The sequence below is a fragment of the Mus caroli genome, chromosome 2, assembly GCF_900094665.2.
Source record: "Mus caroli chromosome 2, CAROLI_EIJ_v1.1, whole genome shotgun sequence".
NCBI lineage: Eukaryota > Metazoa > Chordata > Mammalia > Rodentia > Muridae > Mus > Mus caroli.
This window is the reverse complement of record NC_034571.1, coordinates 164,821,040-164,836,727: the sequence shown is the minus strand read 5'-3', so window position 1 is coordinate 164,836,727 and position 15,688 is coordinate 164,821,040. Positions and strand designations below refer to the sequence as shown.

General features: G+C 52.6%; 1 protein-coding gene across 1 annotated transcript in view; it reads left to right on the top strand.

Moving 5' to 3' along the window:
- Bmp7 (bone morphogenetic protein 7) overlaps positions 1-15,688 on the top strand; it is a 73,367-nt gene that overhangs the window by 52,908 nt on the left and 4,771 nt on the right. The window contains exons 4-5 of the mRNA XM_021149516.2: positions 10,695-10,892; positions 14,925-15,001. Coding sequence (XP_021005175.1) covers positions 10,695-10,892; positions 14,925-15,001 — 275 coding nt within the window. The remainder of the gene's footprint in view (positions 1-10,694; positions 10,893-14,924; positions 15,002-15,688) is intronic.

Here is a 15,688-nt window from a genome sequence, read left to right as displayed (position 1 = left end):
CAGAGCCTTACTCAGGCCTCTTGAAAGTTCCAGAGTTCCGTCATCTGCCTCAGGAGTTGCTAAATGAATGTCGTCACCCTGGTGACTACGCTCGACCTGAAGGCTGCTGTTCTCACTTTGGAGTCTGTTTTTTCCTGTGTGAGTGAATGTTTACATGTGTGTAGGTGTGGGTATGCCTGGGTGGGTGTGCATAGATAACATTTTCTCACGGGCACGTGGAGGTCAGAGGTCAAGGTCAGCTGCCTTCCACTTCCTCTATTGCCCTCTCCACGTAATTTTTTCTTTTGGACAGGGTCCCACCCTCCCTAAATGTGCAGCTCACTGATTGGCTAGAGAGGCTGCCCAGTGAACCACAGCTCACTGATTGGCTAGACAGGCTGCCAAGTGAACTTTAGGGATCTACCTGTCTCTACTCCGCCCCCCCCCCAAGCCTGGTGCTGGGGTTACCCAGGCATTCAGCCATGCTCGGCTTCTCACGTGGTTGCTGGGAATCCAATCACATCCTCGCATTTGATTGGTGAGCGCTTGACACACCGAGACATCTCCCCAGCACGAGTCTTCATATTTTAAAATGATTTCCAACAAACCAGAAGACAACTCCGCTTGGCACAAACAGTGATACTCTCTTCAGCGTCCACAGACGTTGTCTGGTGGCACCAGTCACGCCCGTCTGACCCTGTGGTCCACAGCAGCCCTTGAGCTCCGATCACAGAGTTGAATAGCTGTGGAGACACCCGATAACCTGCCAAGCTGGGCGTATTGGCTCTTTTGAAAGAGATAACTTTGGTGGGAGCTTATGGCACTGGGTCTGCACCAGCCTCCCTTAGCCGGTGCTTCCTGAGGAGCCACAGGTGCCCCTCGGAGGGAGGGGTTCACGGTCTGTTAAGGATGAGGAATGCCAGCTGAGGAAAATAAACGGGCCCAGGCGAGGAAACTGATACCCAGAGAACCCACAGGGCTCCAAATATCAACAGCTCATCTGGAAGCGGAGCTCTCCTGGCTGGTAGCTAAAGAAATTTCGAGCCGTCGGGGCGAGGCTCTGTCTGTTCCTGGATAAGGGACAGAAGGGAAGGCGTCCCTGTCCAGGTGTAGCGCTTTCCCAGGAAGGCCTTTCATTGGTCGCCTGGCCAGGGAAGGACTGCCCTTAAACCATGCAGACAATACACTGAGGTCATTGGCTGTGTGGGTGAGGACATCTGGGATGGGCTACAGGACAGGGTGACTGGGCACTTCCTAGCCTTCCGATGGGTTCGTGGTCTTCCCCATCCGGTGGTCTCCAGTGAGAGGTCCTTTAGTGTCATCTGGGTGCATAGGTCCCATTCGCAAGCACCACCAGCAAGTCCCTGGGGGTCTCATGATTGTCTTCTGGGGCACCTTGGTAACCTAGGTAACAACAGCACTGGGACCCTTCCTATCCCGTTCTGAAGACACCATGCTTATGTAGACAGCTGGATGGCTGACAGATTTCCCCTCCTGCAACCACATGGGTATAAGGCTCACAGGGCCCCCTGGGAAGTCAGGGTGACCAGAAGCTACTGTGTGCTGGGCCTTGAGCTGGCAGGAGAGTACCCTGTGCCCACCCTGGGAACTTGATGTGTTCATAGTTCCTGCAGAGCTCAAGTTCAGGGGAACACCAGAATCCCTGGAGGCAGATAACCAGTCCTTACCCTGACTAACAGTAAACCAAGACCTCCAAACCTTGAGGCCACAAACACCACGTGGGTGGAGGAGACCCGTCTGGTGGCCGCCAGAATTTGGAACTGATTGCCCGCCAGGCCTCAGTTTCCCTCCCTGCTCCAGGACATCTGCTTCCATCCGAGTGTGATGTGGACACCGCAGAGTTCCTTCTGGAAGCCTGATGTTTGCCGGCCTGACGTCAGAGCCTACTGGATGGCAAATTGCAGAGTCCCTGGCTTGCTGAATGCTCACTTCCTCCATCTGGCCCTGGGGGAGGTCCCGGGTCAGAGGTGCCCTTCCCAGACCACCCAGGCAGTGTGCAAAGCCTGCCTGTTATCCCTCCTTCCAGCTGTAGCGCACACCCCCCCCCCCCAGTTAGTCACCAAAGCGTCACAGCTGGGTTCGGGGGCGAGCGTGTGGTGTGGGGCGGAAGTCAATACCCTCTGGACACCTCGGCTCCCAGAGACAGACATGCAGCATTGGGAAGGATGGATGGGTGAATGTTGTGGGGTGAGGCCTGGTGACCCCGTTTTTCATACAGAAAAGACCACAGGAAAGGTGTTGACTCCATGGTCTTCTTTCCCCATTCCTGGCCAGCCATGTCCTGCACACCAGGCTGGTGCTGGACGTGGCGGTGGGGGTGGGGGTGGGGTGGAATAGGAGAGAAGCTAGGGGCTGCCTGTGCAGGCGCCTGTGCTTTGAGTTGGTGTCACACCAGGCTCTGGCTCACCTGTTGCTTCTGGAAGCAGGACAGTCCCGTGGTCCCTGGGGGCACCACTGCTGCTCACCAGGTTCATCCCAACCAACCGCTTGGAGTCTCCATTCCTTCATGTTCTCCATGAACATGACGACATGACGCCTGGGAGGAAGAGGAGAGTGAGCTCATGGAACGTGCCGAGCCCCGGGGCAGGCCTGCCTCTGTGCTCCTGAATCCCAGATGTCTTTATTACTGCTGGTGTATTCTTCACAGTCTCCCTGCTGGGGGAGGCCAGCAGTCACTGACAAATGAAACTGAGGCAGTAAAAAGCCCTGGGGTTAAGTCACATGGCTCTCAGTGCTGAACTTGGGGCTCAGACTTGGGTCCCCTGTTCTTCAATGGAAAAGCCTTTTAGAAATATGGGTACCAATGACCTGGTGGGGAAGAGGCTTGAGGGGACAGTGGGCATGTAAGGGGCTGTGCTAAGGCCAGCTGGGCAGATCAGACAGAGTTCAGGCCTCTCCACACCCGACTGTCATCCTCCGTCTTCTCCCCTGGGATGGAGAGACCTTAGAAGGAGAGAAGGGGTTCCCTGTGGGGCCTACAGGATGAGCGTATCTCCATGTGCCACGGCCTGCACTTTTTATGATTGTGTGGCCCGTGTTATCCTGTCGGCAGTGAAAATAAGACATTTTCTCCGCAGGGTGGCGAGTGACGTCTGCAGTCGCAGCAAGTGGGAGGTAGAGGCAGGTGGATTGCCATGAATTTGAAGTTATACTGGGTTTCTTTCACATAGTTCTAGGCCACCTAGAGCTATAGCTTGAGACTCAAATAGAAAACCAAAACCAAACCAAAAGAAGCTTCCTCCCGCACTAAAACCTCCCACCAGGGCATACGTTTGAAGAGTCAACAGACCCCACTCCCAGACCCCTCAGTGTCCTGCTTGATATGGTGGTCCATGGCACTGCGGAGCCACGCTGACCCCTTCCCCATGCCCACGTGTTAGAAGCATCTTCCTGCAGCTAATAGCCTATTGATCCACATTGGTTGGAAGTCATTCAACAAACAAGCCTGAAAAGTAGATTTGGTGTCATGTGACCCACAGCCTCTCCCAAGGTGGTGGACGGTAAACGGAGACCTCACACTGAAGGAGAAAGACAGAGACTGGGTGGACAAGTTCTTGCTCGGAAGGGCTTCCCGTGGTCCACAGATGGACACACCTACTTTCCCAAAGTGCCCTTTAACTCCAGCATCTACAGTAGCGAGAGGAGCCGGTCCTAGACACACACTGTATCCTGCACATGCAGAGGCACCTTGTTTCCATCGTGAGGAGCCCAGCCATCCTACTTCCTGTGGTCCACCCAGGCTCTCTTGCCTGCTCCAGGAGAAAACACCTATAGGCCCTGTGATCTGGTGCTCTCCTCCAGATCCATCCACCTCTCAGTCTCTTCACAACTGCTTCTTTGGTGCCTTCCAGGGCTTACGCCTCACCTCCCGATCTTCAAGGTTATCCCTCCCTCCTTCCCTCCCTCCTTCCGTATGTGTGTGTGTGTGTGTGTGTGTGTGTGTGTGTGTTGCCCAGGGAGTCTCTGCTCTGGCACATGGGAACGTGTGCTCCTCTTCTTGACCATCCCCAGTGGATCCGACATGGTCACAGGACATTTAAAGAACCAAAGGGCATGTGCTGTCCAGATGTGAGGCTGAGGCATCTGTGGGGGAACGCAGGGGCCGAGCGTCCGGCCTGAGGCTGGGGACACTCTGGCATAAGGCCAGTCTGGTGGGTAGCTTCTCTCACAGCACAGCTGGCTAGAGGTGCCTCTGCACTGCAGGATTACATCACTTCCTTTTTGCCCTGAATCCCAAAAGACAGAGAACAGAAGAGGCCCAGTGGTTCTTCTTGTCCTCCCAGGGTCCAGCCGGCTGTTTAGGTCTGGGTAGAATTGGGTCACTGGGGCCAGAAGGTCACAAGTGTTCACGACAGTCTCACTTGTCACTGGGGCCTTGGTCCTTCCAATGCAGTGACTGGAATCAATTTTTCTATAATTGATGAAGAACAACTCACCTGGAGTTTTCCTTGTGAGGTGTGAATAAGCAGGCCTGGTCAACTCGTGTTACAGTGAACGCCAGCAAATGCCCGTAGAACATTCCAGAGGCGTCAGGTTCAGAGGGGAGTTGCTTGTTTTTACCAACACTAGTTAGCATGAGGGCAGCCAGAGGCTGCATTTTGTGACTGCACACTGGTTGTGTTCTAATAAAACTTTATTTGCTAAAGCAGACAGTTGGCCAGATGCAGGAACTGGAGGCATGAAGGACCTAGCTCCTAACTATTGGTCAGGAAATGAGAAGGCAGATTCCCATGACAACCTCTGCATGGCTGCTTCCCACTGTGTTCATAAGAATAAATGGACTGTGGCTCGTGTGTGTGTGTGTGTGTGTGTGTGTGTGTGTGTGTGTGTGTTGTGAAATACTACTCAGCAATGAAAAGGGTAAATAATACAAACTGGACTGTGTGGCTCGTGTGTGTGTGTGTGTGTGTGTGTGTGTGTGTGTGTGTGTTGTGAAATACTACTCAGCAATGAAAAGGGTAAATAATACAAACATGGGGTTTCATGGAAGAATCTGGAAGACGTGTAGATTGAAATAAGTTGGTGCAGAAGAGTGGCAAGTCCATGTGACGCATCAAGAAAATGTGGTAGTGCCCCAGTGAGACCCCAAATTGCACTTTATGGATCAGGATAGTGACTGGAGAAACTGGATAACTAACTAGCTGGAGGTGCCTAGGGTCTGTGCAATGGCAGCAGCAATGGGCTCCCTCTGACATACACATCCCCAGACCATGGTAGGTGGCCTAGTGGCCTCTGAGAGCAGCAGCCTCTTGCTGAGAACTGGAAGAGGCTCCATGTGTGGTGTGTGTGTGTGTGGGGTGTGTGTGTGTGTGTGTGTGTGTGCATGCGCATGCACTCAAGAGTGAGTGCGTGTGTGTGTGTGTGCTGACTCAGCTGGCTGTTGCAGGAATTGACACCCATGGCGGCATACATATTTGCAACACCATTAAAAACAAAACAAAACAAAACCCAACCTCTAAAAAGTCATTTTTTATTATTTCTTACTTTTAAAAGGAATAAAATCAACAGACCGGGCTGTGACTTGGTGGAGACTTCCTACCCTGTTTAAAGACCTGGGTTTGATCTCTAGCACCTCGTAAAGGGGCTGTGTGGTGTACGCCTGGAATTCCAGCACTCCAGAGGTAGAGGCAGGAGGACAGGAAGTTCAAGGCCAGCCCCAGCTATATAATGCATTTAACACTAGCCTGGGCTACATGAAACCTTGTCTGAAAACTGGGGAGCAGCAACAAAGAGGGCCAGCAGAGTCCCAGGAAGGAGCAGTCACCCCTGGCCTCATCCAAACTTCCAGGCAGGCAGGCAGGTTGGTGCCAGTTAAATTTGAGTGGCCGATGATCCATCCCGACTGCTTCAGCACCGTCCTGCATGTAGCGACAGTGTTTGTTTTTCTGAAATTCCTATTCAGCTGGGGCAGCCCCTGCTTCCTTATTTCCAAAAGTTGCCTTTTCACAGGCAAATCCATGGGCTTGGAGAAAAACACGTGTCCACCTAACCCTCAACTAAAATAGAAATATTTTCTAGTTTTGCCAAAGACAGACTTTATGGTTTGAAGTATTGTGTGTGTGTGTTTTCTGCCTACATTAATGAACTTACCCATTTCTACCCTGTGCCTCATTTCAGTAACTTTGCTGGATATTTAAATACAGATAAACAAATAATTACAAGTATTAACTGAAACTGCCGTGCGAAGCATCTCAACGGGAAAGAAATTCCTGTAATTACCCTTTTTTGACTGCCCCCTTGTTCAGTATCAAAAACAATACATCATGATGGCTCACGCCTGCAAGCCCAGCCCCCAGGAGGAGAGGAAGGAGGATGGCTGTGGGTTTAAGGCTGGCCTGGGTCGTGTAGTGAGACTCTACTATATCAAGTGTATGTGTGCCTGCGTGTATATGTGTATGAGTGTGTATATGCATACCTGTATATAACAGGTTATGGCATCGTGATGTAACATTTACTAGTGCTGGCCACAAACCCAGGGCCCCATCCATGTTCCACGTGCCACACTGTGGTTTCTGCTTCTAGCTATCAGTAAGAACACAGCTGTGGGCTCTAATGTGTGGCGTGTGGAGTGGGCTGTATTACCTACATAGCTGTGACAAAACACCCACGAAAATGACTTCGGGGAGGAGGGGCTTCCTGTGGCTCATGGTGTGGGGATCCAGTCTGTCTCTGCAGAGGAGTTCCAGCAGCCAGTCACAGGGCATCCCCAGCAGTCAGGAAGCAGGGAGAGATGAAGGCTGGTACTCAGCCCACTCTCTCTCACTCAAGTGTGGGACCTCGGGCCACATTCACAGCGGTCTTCATCTTCAGTTAAACCTCTCGGGAAAGTACCTCACAGCCACCCCCAGAGGTGTGTCTCTAATTCTAAATTTAGCTGTCATTCTCAATGGGGTGTGTTTAAATCCTTCTAACGATGTCGAATGCAGTTGGGTTGTCTTCCAGCCTTTTACACAGAAACCCCAGCTCTTTCCCCACGTTCCCCTTTGCTCCCGAGCGCCAGCCCTTGTGCCCATGTTCTCTGTCGCTGTCATCGGGGTGAGACATTCATGGCGATGGTTGGCGTGAGAACGTAGGCTGAAGGCTGGCTTGACCCAGTGACAGCTGTGTCACAGGAGCCCCTCTCTGAGGTGTCCTTCCACGGTAGCCCTCGTTTGGAAACATGGTTTCCCTGGAGTCAGTACGTGGAGATAGCTTCTGCACTGCTGAGAATAGATTTCTTCTGAACATGAGAACAGCAAGTGAGTTTTCTAGAGCTTTCTAGCAGTTTCTCTGGAAAGTTCTAGAAACTTCTCCCTTCCATGCTTTGACTGAACTGGGTCACGTCTCACCTCTGGGCAGTGACAACGACTCTACGGGAGGATTAGGTGCCTCTCGTCAAACTGCCTGCCACCCAGCCCTGAGGCCAGGGCAGACTGAACTTGGGCAAAGCTGCCTGGGTGAATGGCGTGCCATTAACTAGGGACACGGGGATATGAGACTAATGGCCTCATCCAATTTACATGGGAGGAAATCAAGGCTGTGCGGGCTGCTGGTGCAAGTGTGCGTTTTTTGGCTCCCTCTAAGTAGAGGTTGAGGTGGGTGGAGGTGGGTTTGCTGGCAGCCTCTGGCCCCAACCAGCAGGTCAGAAGGGCTTTGGGGACCGGGGCCACGCTTGGCGCCTGGATTTAAGGGGTCCAGAGAGGCATGGGGGCTTGAGTCAAGGCATTTTTACTCTATCCTAAAAGCCTTCCAGGGGGGAAGTGCAATTCCTCAGGGCCCAGCTTTAATGGTTTCTTTTATTAGACTCAGTCTCGTTATAGATGGATGAACTGGGGGGGACCCTGCTCAAGAATGTAGGAGAGACGGACGCCGAAAGGAGGGGAAGGTGAATCGTGGGGGTTGGGAAATGTGTTTTCTTAAACACAAACTCTTAAAAACCATTCTAACTGCCAGACCAAGCCAGGCACTGGAAACTGGGCTTCCCCATCTCTGACCTGCCCGGGGAACACTAGCTGGTGTGACGTCTAACCATCACTTTTGCTGGCCTTGGCTCTGTCACTGATTGGGGGTGTAGTAGCTGCCCTGGTGAAGCCACGCCCTTTCCCGAGCCTCCTCTGCGATCAGACTGAGTGCTGTTGCCATTGCTCTCTGGGTTGCACGGATTTTTGGGGTTTTTTTTGGCAGGTGGCTCAGCCTCTCTGATCTTGTCCTGCTGTGGGCAGTCGACATTGTCTCCATCTGAAGTCTCCCTGCTCTGACGTGTTCGTCACCCGATGGGGTGGTCAGTGTTTCTAAGGATCTTATCGTTGTTGTTCCATGGGGAGACACACAGAGCATGCTCATCACCAGGGCCTTGGCACAGCCCAGGACCTGGGTGTGAGTTGTTTTTCCCAGTGATAGGACACACTAACCCACGAAAGCACTTAGCACAGGTCTGGTGCGTCTCATGGCTCGAGGGTACCGTCCATCGGGACATCAGGAGCGTGAGGCAGCTGAGCACACTGCGTCCACAGCCAGGAAGCAGACAGAGATGGACTGGAATGCTCATTCATCCCTGGATCCCAGCCCATGGGATAAGGCCCCAGCTTAGGGCTAGTCCTCCCAGCACTGTTAACCCAGTCTGGAAACTCCCTCATAGACATAGCCAAAGGTTTGTTTCCATTGGTAATCACGATTGGCCGTCACATCCTGGGTGCTCTTTTCCGTACATTCTAACTCTGGCTTCTAACCCCGGGCTTTCTTGGAGTTCCTTTTCCTATCCCACCTCTTAATTAGGGGAACCTATGCACAGTGCTGTACCCCCTGAACTCTCTGTGGAAGAGATCTGGACACCATTGTCATGTTTGTCTAGCCTCAAATTCCCTCAAACGGAACTGAGCACAACTCTGTACCATGTGGGAGGAGGGGTCTGTTATATAGAGAACAGCCACCCAGGATGCCTTGTCCATCCCTCCTGCTGGGAGCTCCTACTGGCCACATGACCCTAGCCCTAACCCTGAACTTTGTCTTCCTTGTTCGACTCTGCAGCCCCTTCACTGGGTTTCCCATCTTCAGAAAGCCATTATGGCTTTAGGGCAAGAAGGTGCCAGTCTCACAGGACTCTTTTTCTCAGTCCCTTTACCAAAGTCTCTCAGCGAATTCCTTCAGTTCTCTTCAAATCACAGCAGAACCTGCCATTTTCTAGGCCTGAAACTCATTACAGTGGCATTCCCATTGGAGAAAACTGGCTGGTGGGTAAACGGGACCTCCAGGGACATGTTTCTCTGTCTCTCTGTCTTTTTGTGTCTCTGTCTCTGATTCTGTCTCTGTCTCTCTCTGATGCTGGGGTGGAACTCACAACCTTGCATATGTTGTTACACTGAGCTAAGTCCCATCCCAAGTCCTCTATATTTTTGAGGCAATTGTCTCTCAGTCACTGACATGAACTGAACTTTCAATTCTCCTGCCTCAACCTCCAGAGCAGCTGAGATGACAGGCATGTACCACCCAAACTTGGTGCCTACCTCCCCACCCTTAACTTTGATTTCATGTGCTCTATTTCCAAACAGAAAACTGAAATCAGCAGCTTCCCAGTGTTAAGCAGGCAGCAGTGAAGGACCAGCTGGAGGGTGTCTGGGGAAGGGCATCCAAGAATCTGATCCTGTCCCACTAGGCTCACTTCCACTGCCCCAGGCTGATCCCTTGGCACCTTCCTAGGGCTGCCCGGTCTCTGGCTTCTGTTCTTCAGCTTGCAGTCTGGTTTCAGGGCCAGCCCAAGGTCATCACAGAGAATACTTGAGATTCTCAGCCCAGTCCCTCCCTCTGCTTTACAATTGCTTCCTGTCCCACACTGGCCATCATGACCAAGTCCTACAAGCTGTCGTCTCCCAAGTGCCAGAGCTTTATTGTCCCCACGGAAACGCAGAAATCCTGTACCCAGGTGTCACTGACTGTGCACCTTGCCACCCCGACGTCAGGAAGCTCCGTCTCCTGGCATCCATGGTGACGTGTGGCCTTTCTCTTTTCACGGAGCCACTGGCGCCTGGCGTGAAGCCTGTCTTGCCTGTCCTGGCTGTTTATCAAGGGCTTACACCTGCAAAAACCTTGTTCAGGCAAAATGCTTCCATTGGCCTGGAGGTATTGGTGCCTATAGCCTGCTGTCTTCTGTCATCCCCTACCCTTCTCCCCCAACACACACACACTGCAGGCTCTCACTCTCCTGGACTCCAGCCTCGGTTAATTCCGCCAGGTCTTTATTTGTGCTGTGCTCTACACCCATAGTGACCTTTCCCACTTGGGGCTCACTCTTCATTGCCACCTTGTCTTCCTTTTGGTAGCCTCTCCACTGTCATCAGACTGTTGGCAGCCATGCTTATGACCTAGCAGTTACTTTCCCATCCCCTGAAGCCTGGCTGACCAAGTGACCAACTCACTAGCCTGAGACAACAGCCTTCCCCTCCTGGCTCCTCTCCCTGCTGGTCTTGGCCTGGCTCCTCGTGCTTCCCATTCCTTGCTTAGTGTTTGGGTCACCACTGGGTGATTGTGTGCTGCCCCTTGCCCCACAGGGGTCACCAGAGGCCAGGGCACTTCTAAGACAGCTCCTAGAATAGCCCAGCCAGTCTTTGTTGGATAAGTGAACGGCTAGTGCGCGAATGTTTTGCGAGGTGGGAATAGAATCATGTCCCCCAGCCCATCCCTGTCCCTTGGACTTCGTGTAATGAATACCTCCCCTGCAGGGCAGAGCATCAACCCCAAGTTGGCAGGCCTGATTGGACGGCATGGACCCCAGAACAAGCAACCCTTCATGGTGGCCTTCTTCAAGGCCACGGAGGTCCATCTCCGTAGTATCCGGTCCACGGGGGGCAAGCAGCGCAGCCAGAACCGCTCCAAGACGCCAAAGAACCAAGAGGCCCTGAGGATGGCCAGCGTGGCAGGTAGGTCCGAGCAGTTGGAGGGGACCAGCTCATTGCAGGCTCATCACAGACACATCAGCCTGTGACCTGGGACGTGTCTTTTCAGCATATAGCTTCTCCAGGGTTCTGGTGACCCTGAAGCAAGGCAAGGGCTAGACACAAACCAACTAGGCCTTCTTGTGAGGGCCCTAAGCCGACTCAGTCTTCCAGCTCCTGCCCTCAGGATTCTGAGGAAATACACAAGGGACTTTGGGCTGTTTAGAATTAAGTGTGAGACCACAGGCCATTCCCCTACTGATCCACCCCTTCCCAACCCTCCACTCCAGGTAAACTTGAGTTATACATGGCTTCTTCCTTAGTCATTTTATTTCTGAAGAGGGAAAGTAGCCTGCAGGGGTGGTTGGACTTACTGGTTCTAGGCTGTTCCCAGTACCCTGTGTAGCTGTCAGTGGGTAGGGAGAGGTGTATACCAATTCAGAGGCTATGCCTGTTTCGTTGGCTTTAATTCATCAAGAAGCCCTTTACCTTGGTAGACATGGCCACTTCCAATCACGGGTTTTATTCCAATCTTAACTAGTAAGTCAATCTCAACTGCTAAGCTATTAAACTCTTAGCACACTGTGCACACATGCAGCATGCTGTTGCGTATGTAACACACTCATTACACAGTGCTCATTATAACTCAGGACGAGGCAGTGATGCTCAGCGAGGCTCCCCTAATGCTGGATATGCCAAGCTGGAGAGGCCATAGGGGAAGTCTCTGAAGGGACTAAAGGAGTCTCAAGACCAGCTCTGGGCTGTTCAGGGCAGAGTTGTCAAATGTAGACCTAGGTAAGTTTTAGTATTGACCTGCAGAGAGCTGAAGGTGACAGGTAGGGCTGAACCTGGAGCCAGGGGACAGGAGGAGTCCTTCCCTGTAGCAGTTTTCCTATGCAAGGTTCATGACCGATGCAGGACCTGGGTCACTGTGCCTGCTTGTCGGTGTTGGGTGCTTCTTTGTTCCTTGCCCAGATGAGAGAGTTTCATCTGGTGTGACGGATGGCTCTTGGTGTTTCTGACATAGATAGATTCCTAGACGGCATTGTTTACAGGCACAAATAAATTACCTGTTGGTCGCAGCTTCTGGTATGGAGGCTGACGGTCCTGTTTTACTTGTTTAAATAAGTTGCAGAGTCTGTCTGCCTCAGTACCCAGACCCAACATGGGACAGCTCAGGAAAGCACAGTAAAACGTGTTAACCGTGAGCGAGGCACTGCCTGCAAGCAGCTGCTGTCCTGAACAGAGTCACTGCCTGTTCTCTGACAGTGGCCTGTATGGGTCGTGAAGACTGGACTCTTCATAAGCATTCTCTTCTGCCAGATGGGGCTGCTTCTAGGCCCCTCAAAGGGGTCTGTGAGCCCCTAGTGAAAAACTGGGTTCTTTCATATTTGGGGCCCTTGTTTATGCTGGGATTGGAATTCTGCGGTGGAAGCCTAGCTATAAAAGCTATTTGGGACAGGTAGATGTGGTTGTCACCCTCATCTGTATGCAGTGACAGGCCCAGGAGTCGGGGTAGTGGCTGGGTAACTCAGCTCATTCCAGGGGTGCAGAAATACTTCTCCTGGGAACTGAGCTGAGAGCTCTGAGTGAGGCCAGGTTGCTCCCCACTCCTGCAGCCCATGCACCCCAAGGGTACAAAGTCTCATGCCTTAGCCTTTCTGATTTCTCTCACCAGCCTTTATGACTGGTCACTGGGAAGGAAGAAGCAGCTGAAGCCCCGGGTGGGTGGGACATTCTCTTGAGAGTCTCATCTTGGAGTCTGAAATCCCTCCCAAGCAGGAGTGGGAGTTTGATGGCTTCAGGCTGTGTGCAGCGTAGGTGTGAGGTCATGCTGGCTGCTCTGGGAAGGATGGGTAGAGCCCGGGGTGAAGGAGGGCTCCATTCTGAATCGGAAACTTCCCAGAAGCCTTTGCCAACTCAGCTGGCATGACCCATCCCAGCAAAGCCGCCCTTGTCGTGTAGATCTGCAACATGGATCTTGAAGATCTATGACAGACATTTGCCTGCAGAATGAGAGGGACACTGGGGACTGGAGGCTGACCACCCCACAGTGTCCCACAGAGTGCCCACTTCCATAGCTCTGGGATGCTCCCTTGAATGACAGCTAGTCCATCTGGATCTAGCTTGAAATCTGCCTACTCCCATAGACTTCAACTCCCTACCCTACTCTCGTTTTAAGTTCTTCCAAACCCTGCCTGGAAGTTTAACATTAAAAAAAACAAACCAACAACTCAGGACTGGGACTCCACCCTGGTTTAGTAAGGCAGCCTGTGCGTGTGTGTAGGCGTGTGCCCAGTGCCTTTGAAGTGCTCACACCTCACATGATGGGCCACACAAGTTGAATCCTTTCTTGCACACACATCATCCTTTATGTGTCCGGCTGCAGACACACGTCCCAGCATGCCTCTGCATGAAAGTCTCTTTCCTGTCCGCCACCCCTGCCTCGGGGTTCCAGCTGCTCCTGAGACGCAAGTAGAGAACCTGGGTCCCTTGTCCCCTTCAGCCCAACACCCTAGTAGTTGGTCACTTCCTCCAGCTGACCCTTGGATGTGGAAGCGAGTTTGAGCATCTGTTCCGGGCAGGGCCTTTCCGAGGTAGCTGCTCAGGGGCTGGTGGCCTGCACTGCCTGTTACTCACAGGCCCTCTGCTGTGCTGCGTGGGGTGAGTGGAACAGGATTAGGTAAGGGAGCTAGGTGTCTCCTTTATCCCCTTCCCTTGCTTTTCTGCTAAGAAGGACCTGCTGGGGCATTCCAACAACCTTCTCCCAGGGCGGCTACAACCTCAGATAGGATAAGCAAGGACCCATCCCCCGCAGCATGCCCATAGCTGGCTGCCAACACTAAACCTAAGACCTTCAGTGAGATTTTACCCATTCCCTTCAGGTCATTAATAACCATTGCGCTTTCCCCCATGTCTTGCTTCAGCATCCACCCTTACTCAGGATGGGGAGCTATGGGCAGTCTGGTCCCAGTGAGCCTACTCAGAACTGTTTCTAGCTCAGGCTGCTTCACCGTGGCCTGAGGAGGTAGTCCACAGCCCTCTCTGCTCCTGCAGGGAGAGGGGAGTAGGGTTTGTCAGGTAGGTAGTGCTAGCTGTAGCCTCCAGCTATGGCACAGAGTTCACCTTAGATATCCAGTCCATAGCTGGTCCAGAAGGTAGACCAGTTGTCCAGGCTCTGTGGACTGTGCTAGGGTGGTGCCTTGACCCTTGACCTTCCTGTGCTAAAGACAGACTGGCCTGTGCTTGCTCTTCTTGACCTCAGAGCTATGCAGGTAGAATTCCTGTGCATCTTGGGAAGTGGGGGATGTGTCATTTGTCACCAGACGCCTGGTAGCCTGTCAGTGGGTTCAGAAGGAGCAGTCATCATGTTTAGATAGTTGCAGGGTGTTGGGACATGAGAAATGCCTGAGCACTCGGGCACCTGGTCTGCAGGGCTCTATAGTGTAGATCAGGGGCCTGGGCTTTATGGGCAAGGACAGGTGAAGGAAGGCCCTGGGAGTCTCAGGTTAGGGAAAGGCATTAAGTACCAACCACTTGTGCAATTACAGGACAGAAAAGATTCCATAGCTGTGTGTGAGGGATGAGTGGACAGACATACTCCCACAGTGTTTACAGAGTACAGCCTTTGGCGCAAATGCTACACACTTCTATCCTGGAAAACACAAGCACACTGTTCTTGCTCCTGGGGGCTGTGGGATTTACTCTGGTTTCCATCGCCATCCTTGGCTCTGCACCCCAACTGTGGACAGGTGCATGAGCATCTTGGAGCTGACCCGCCAGACCTCCACAGGCAGAGTGTTCCAGAAGCAGGATACGTCTGAGTGGGACTGGGGGCCTCTTCTAAAGGGTGGAGGTGACCTTGGGGGCTCACAGGTCCTAAAGCAGCTTGTGAGTCATCGCTGCCCTTCAGGCCCTGGCTCCAGAGGCTGCTTTCCCACTGCAAAAGCAAAGGGACTTGAACACGTGCATGTCTCTCTCTTCCCTGGCTTCTTCTTTGCCTCCTTGCCCATGCAGAAAACAGCAGCAGTGACCAGAGGCAGGCCTGCAAGAAACACGAGCTGTACGTCAGCTTCCGAGACCTTGGCTGGCAGGTAAGGACAGCTGGATCTCCATACACCGGGCCTTGCTCTGTCCCTACTGACCACAGGGCTGCCCCTGTTGGAACAGTGTGTCACAGGTCCTGTCTTTTGTTCCCCTAGAGACATGGTCCCATATGTCCCAGGCTGGCATCAAACTCACTGTGTACTTTGACTCCTCCTGCCTCTATCTCCCGAGTTCTGGGATTTCAGGAGTGTGCGGCCATGCCTGGTTTGTGCTGTGCTGGAAATGGATCCCAGAGTTTCCTGCATGCTAGGCAAGCACTCTAACAACTCAGTCCCAGCCCACAGTCCTTGTCTTTGCTTGTGAGATGTCAGAAGCCAGGAGCCCCAACCACAGAGGAGGACTTGGGCTGAACGTATGAGGACATCCATGATGTGGCGTGTCACCCACAGCGTGAGCAACTCATGGCCAGAACTTGAAGCACCACTGTAGCATGTAGTTTTTACTACCCTGTAGTAAACACACAAACACACACACATACACATACACACACACACACACACACACACACGTTTGTTTTTAATATGCTTTTAGCTCAATGGTCAGGTACCACTTCCTCCTCCTCCTCCTCTTCCTCCTCCTCTTCTTCCTCCTCCTCTTCCTCCTCCTCTTCTTCCTCCTCCCCTTCCTCCCCCCTCCTTCTCTTCTTCCTCCTCCTCCTCCTCCTCCTCCTCCTC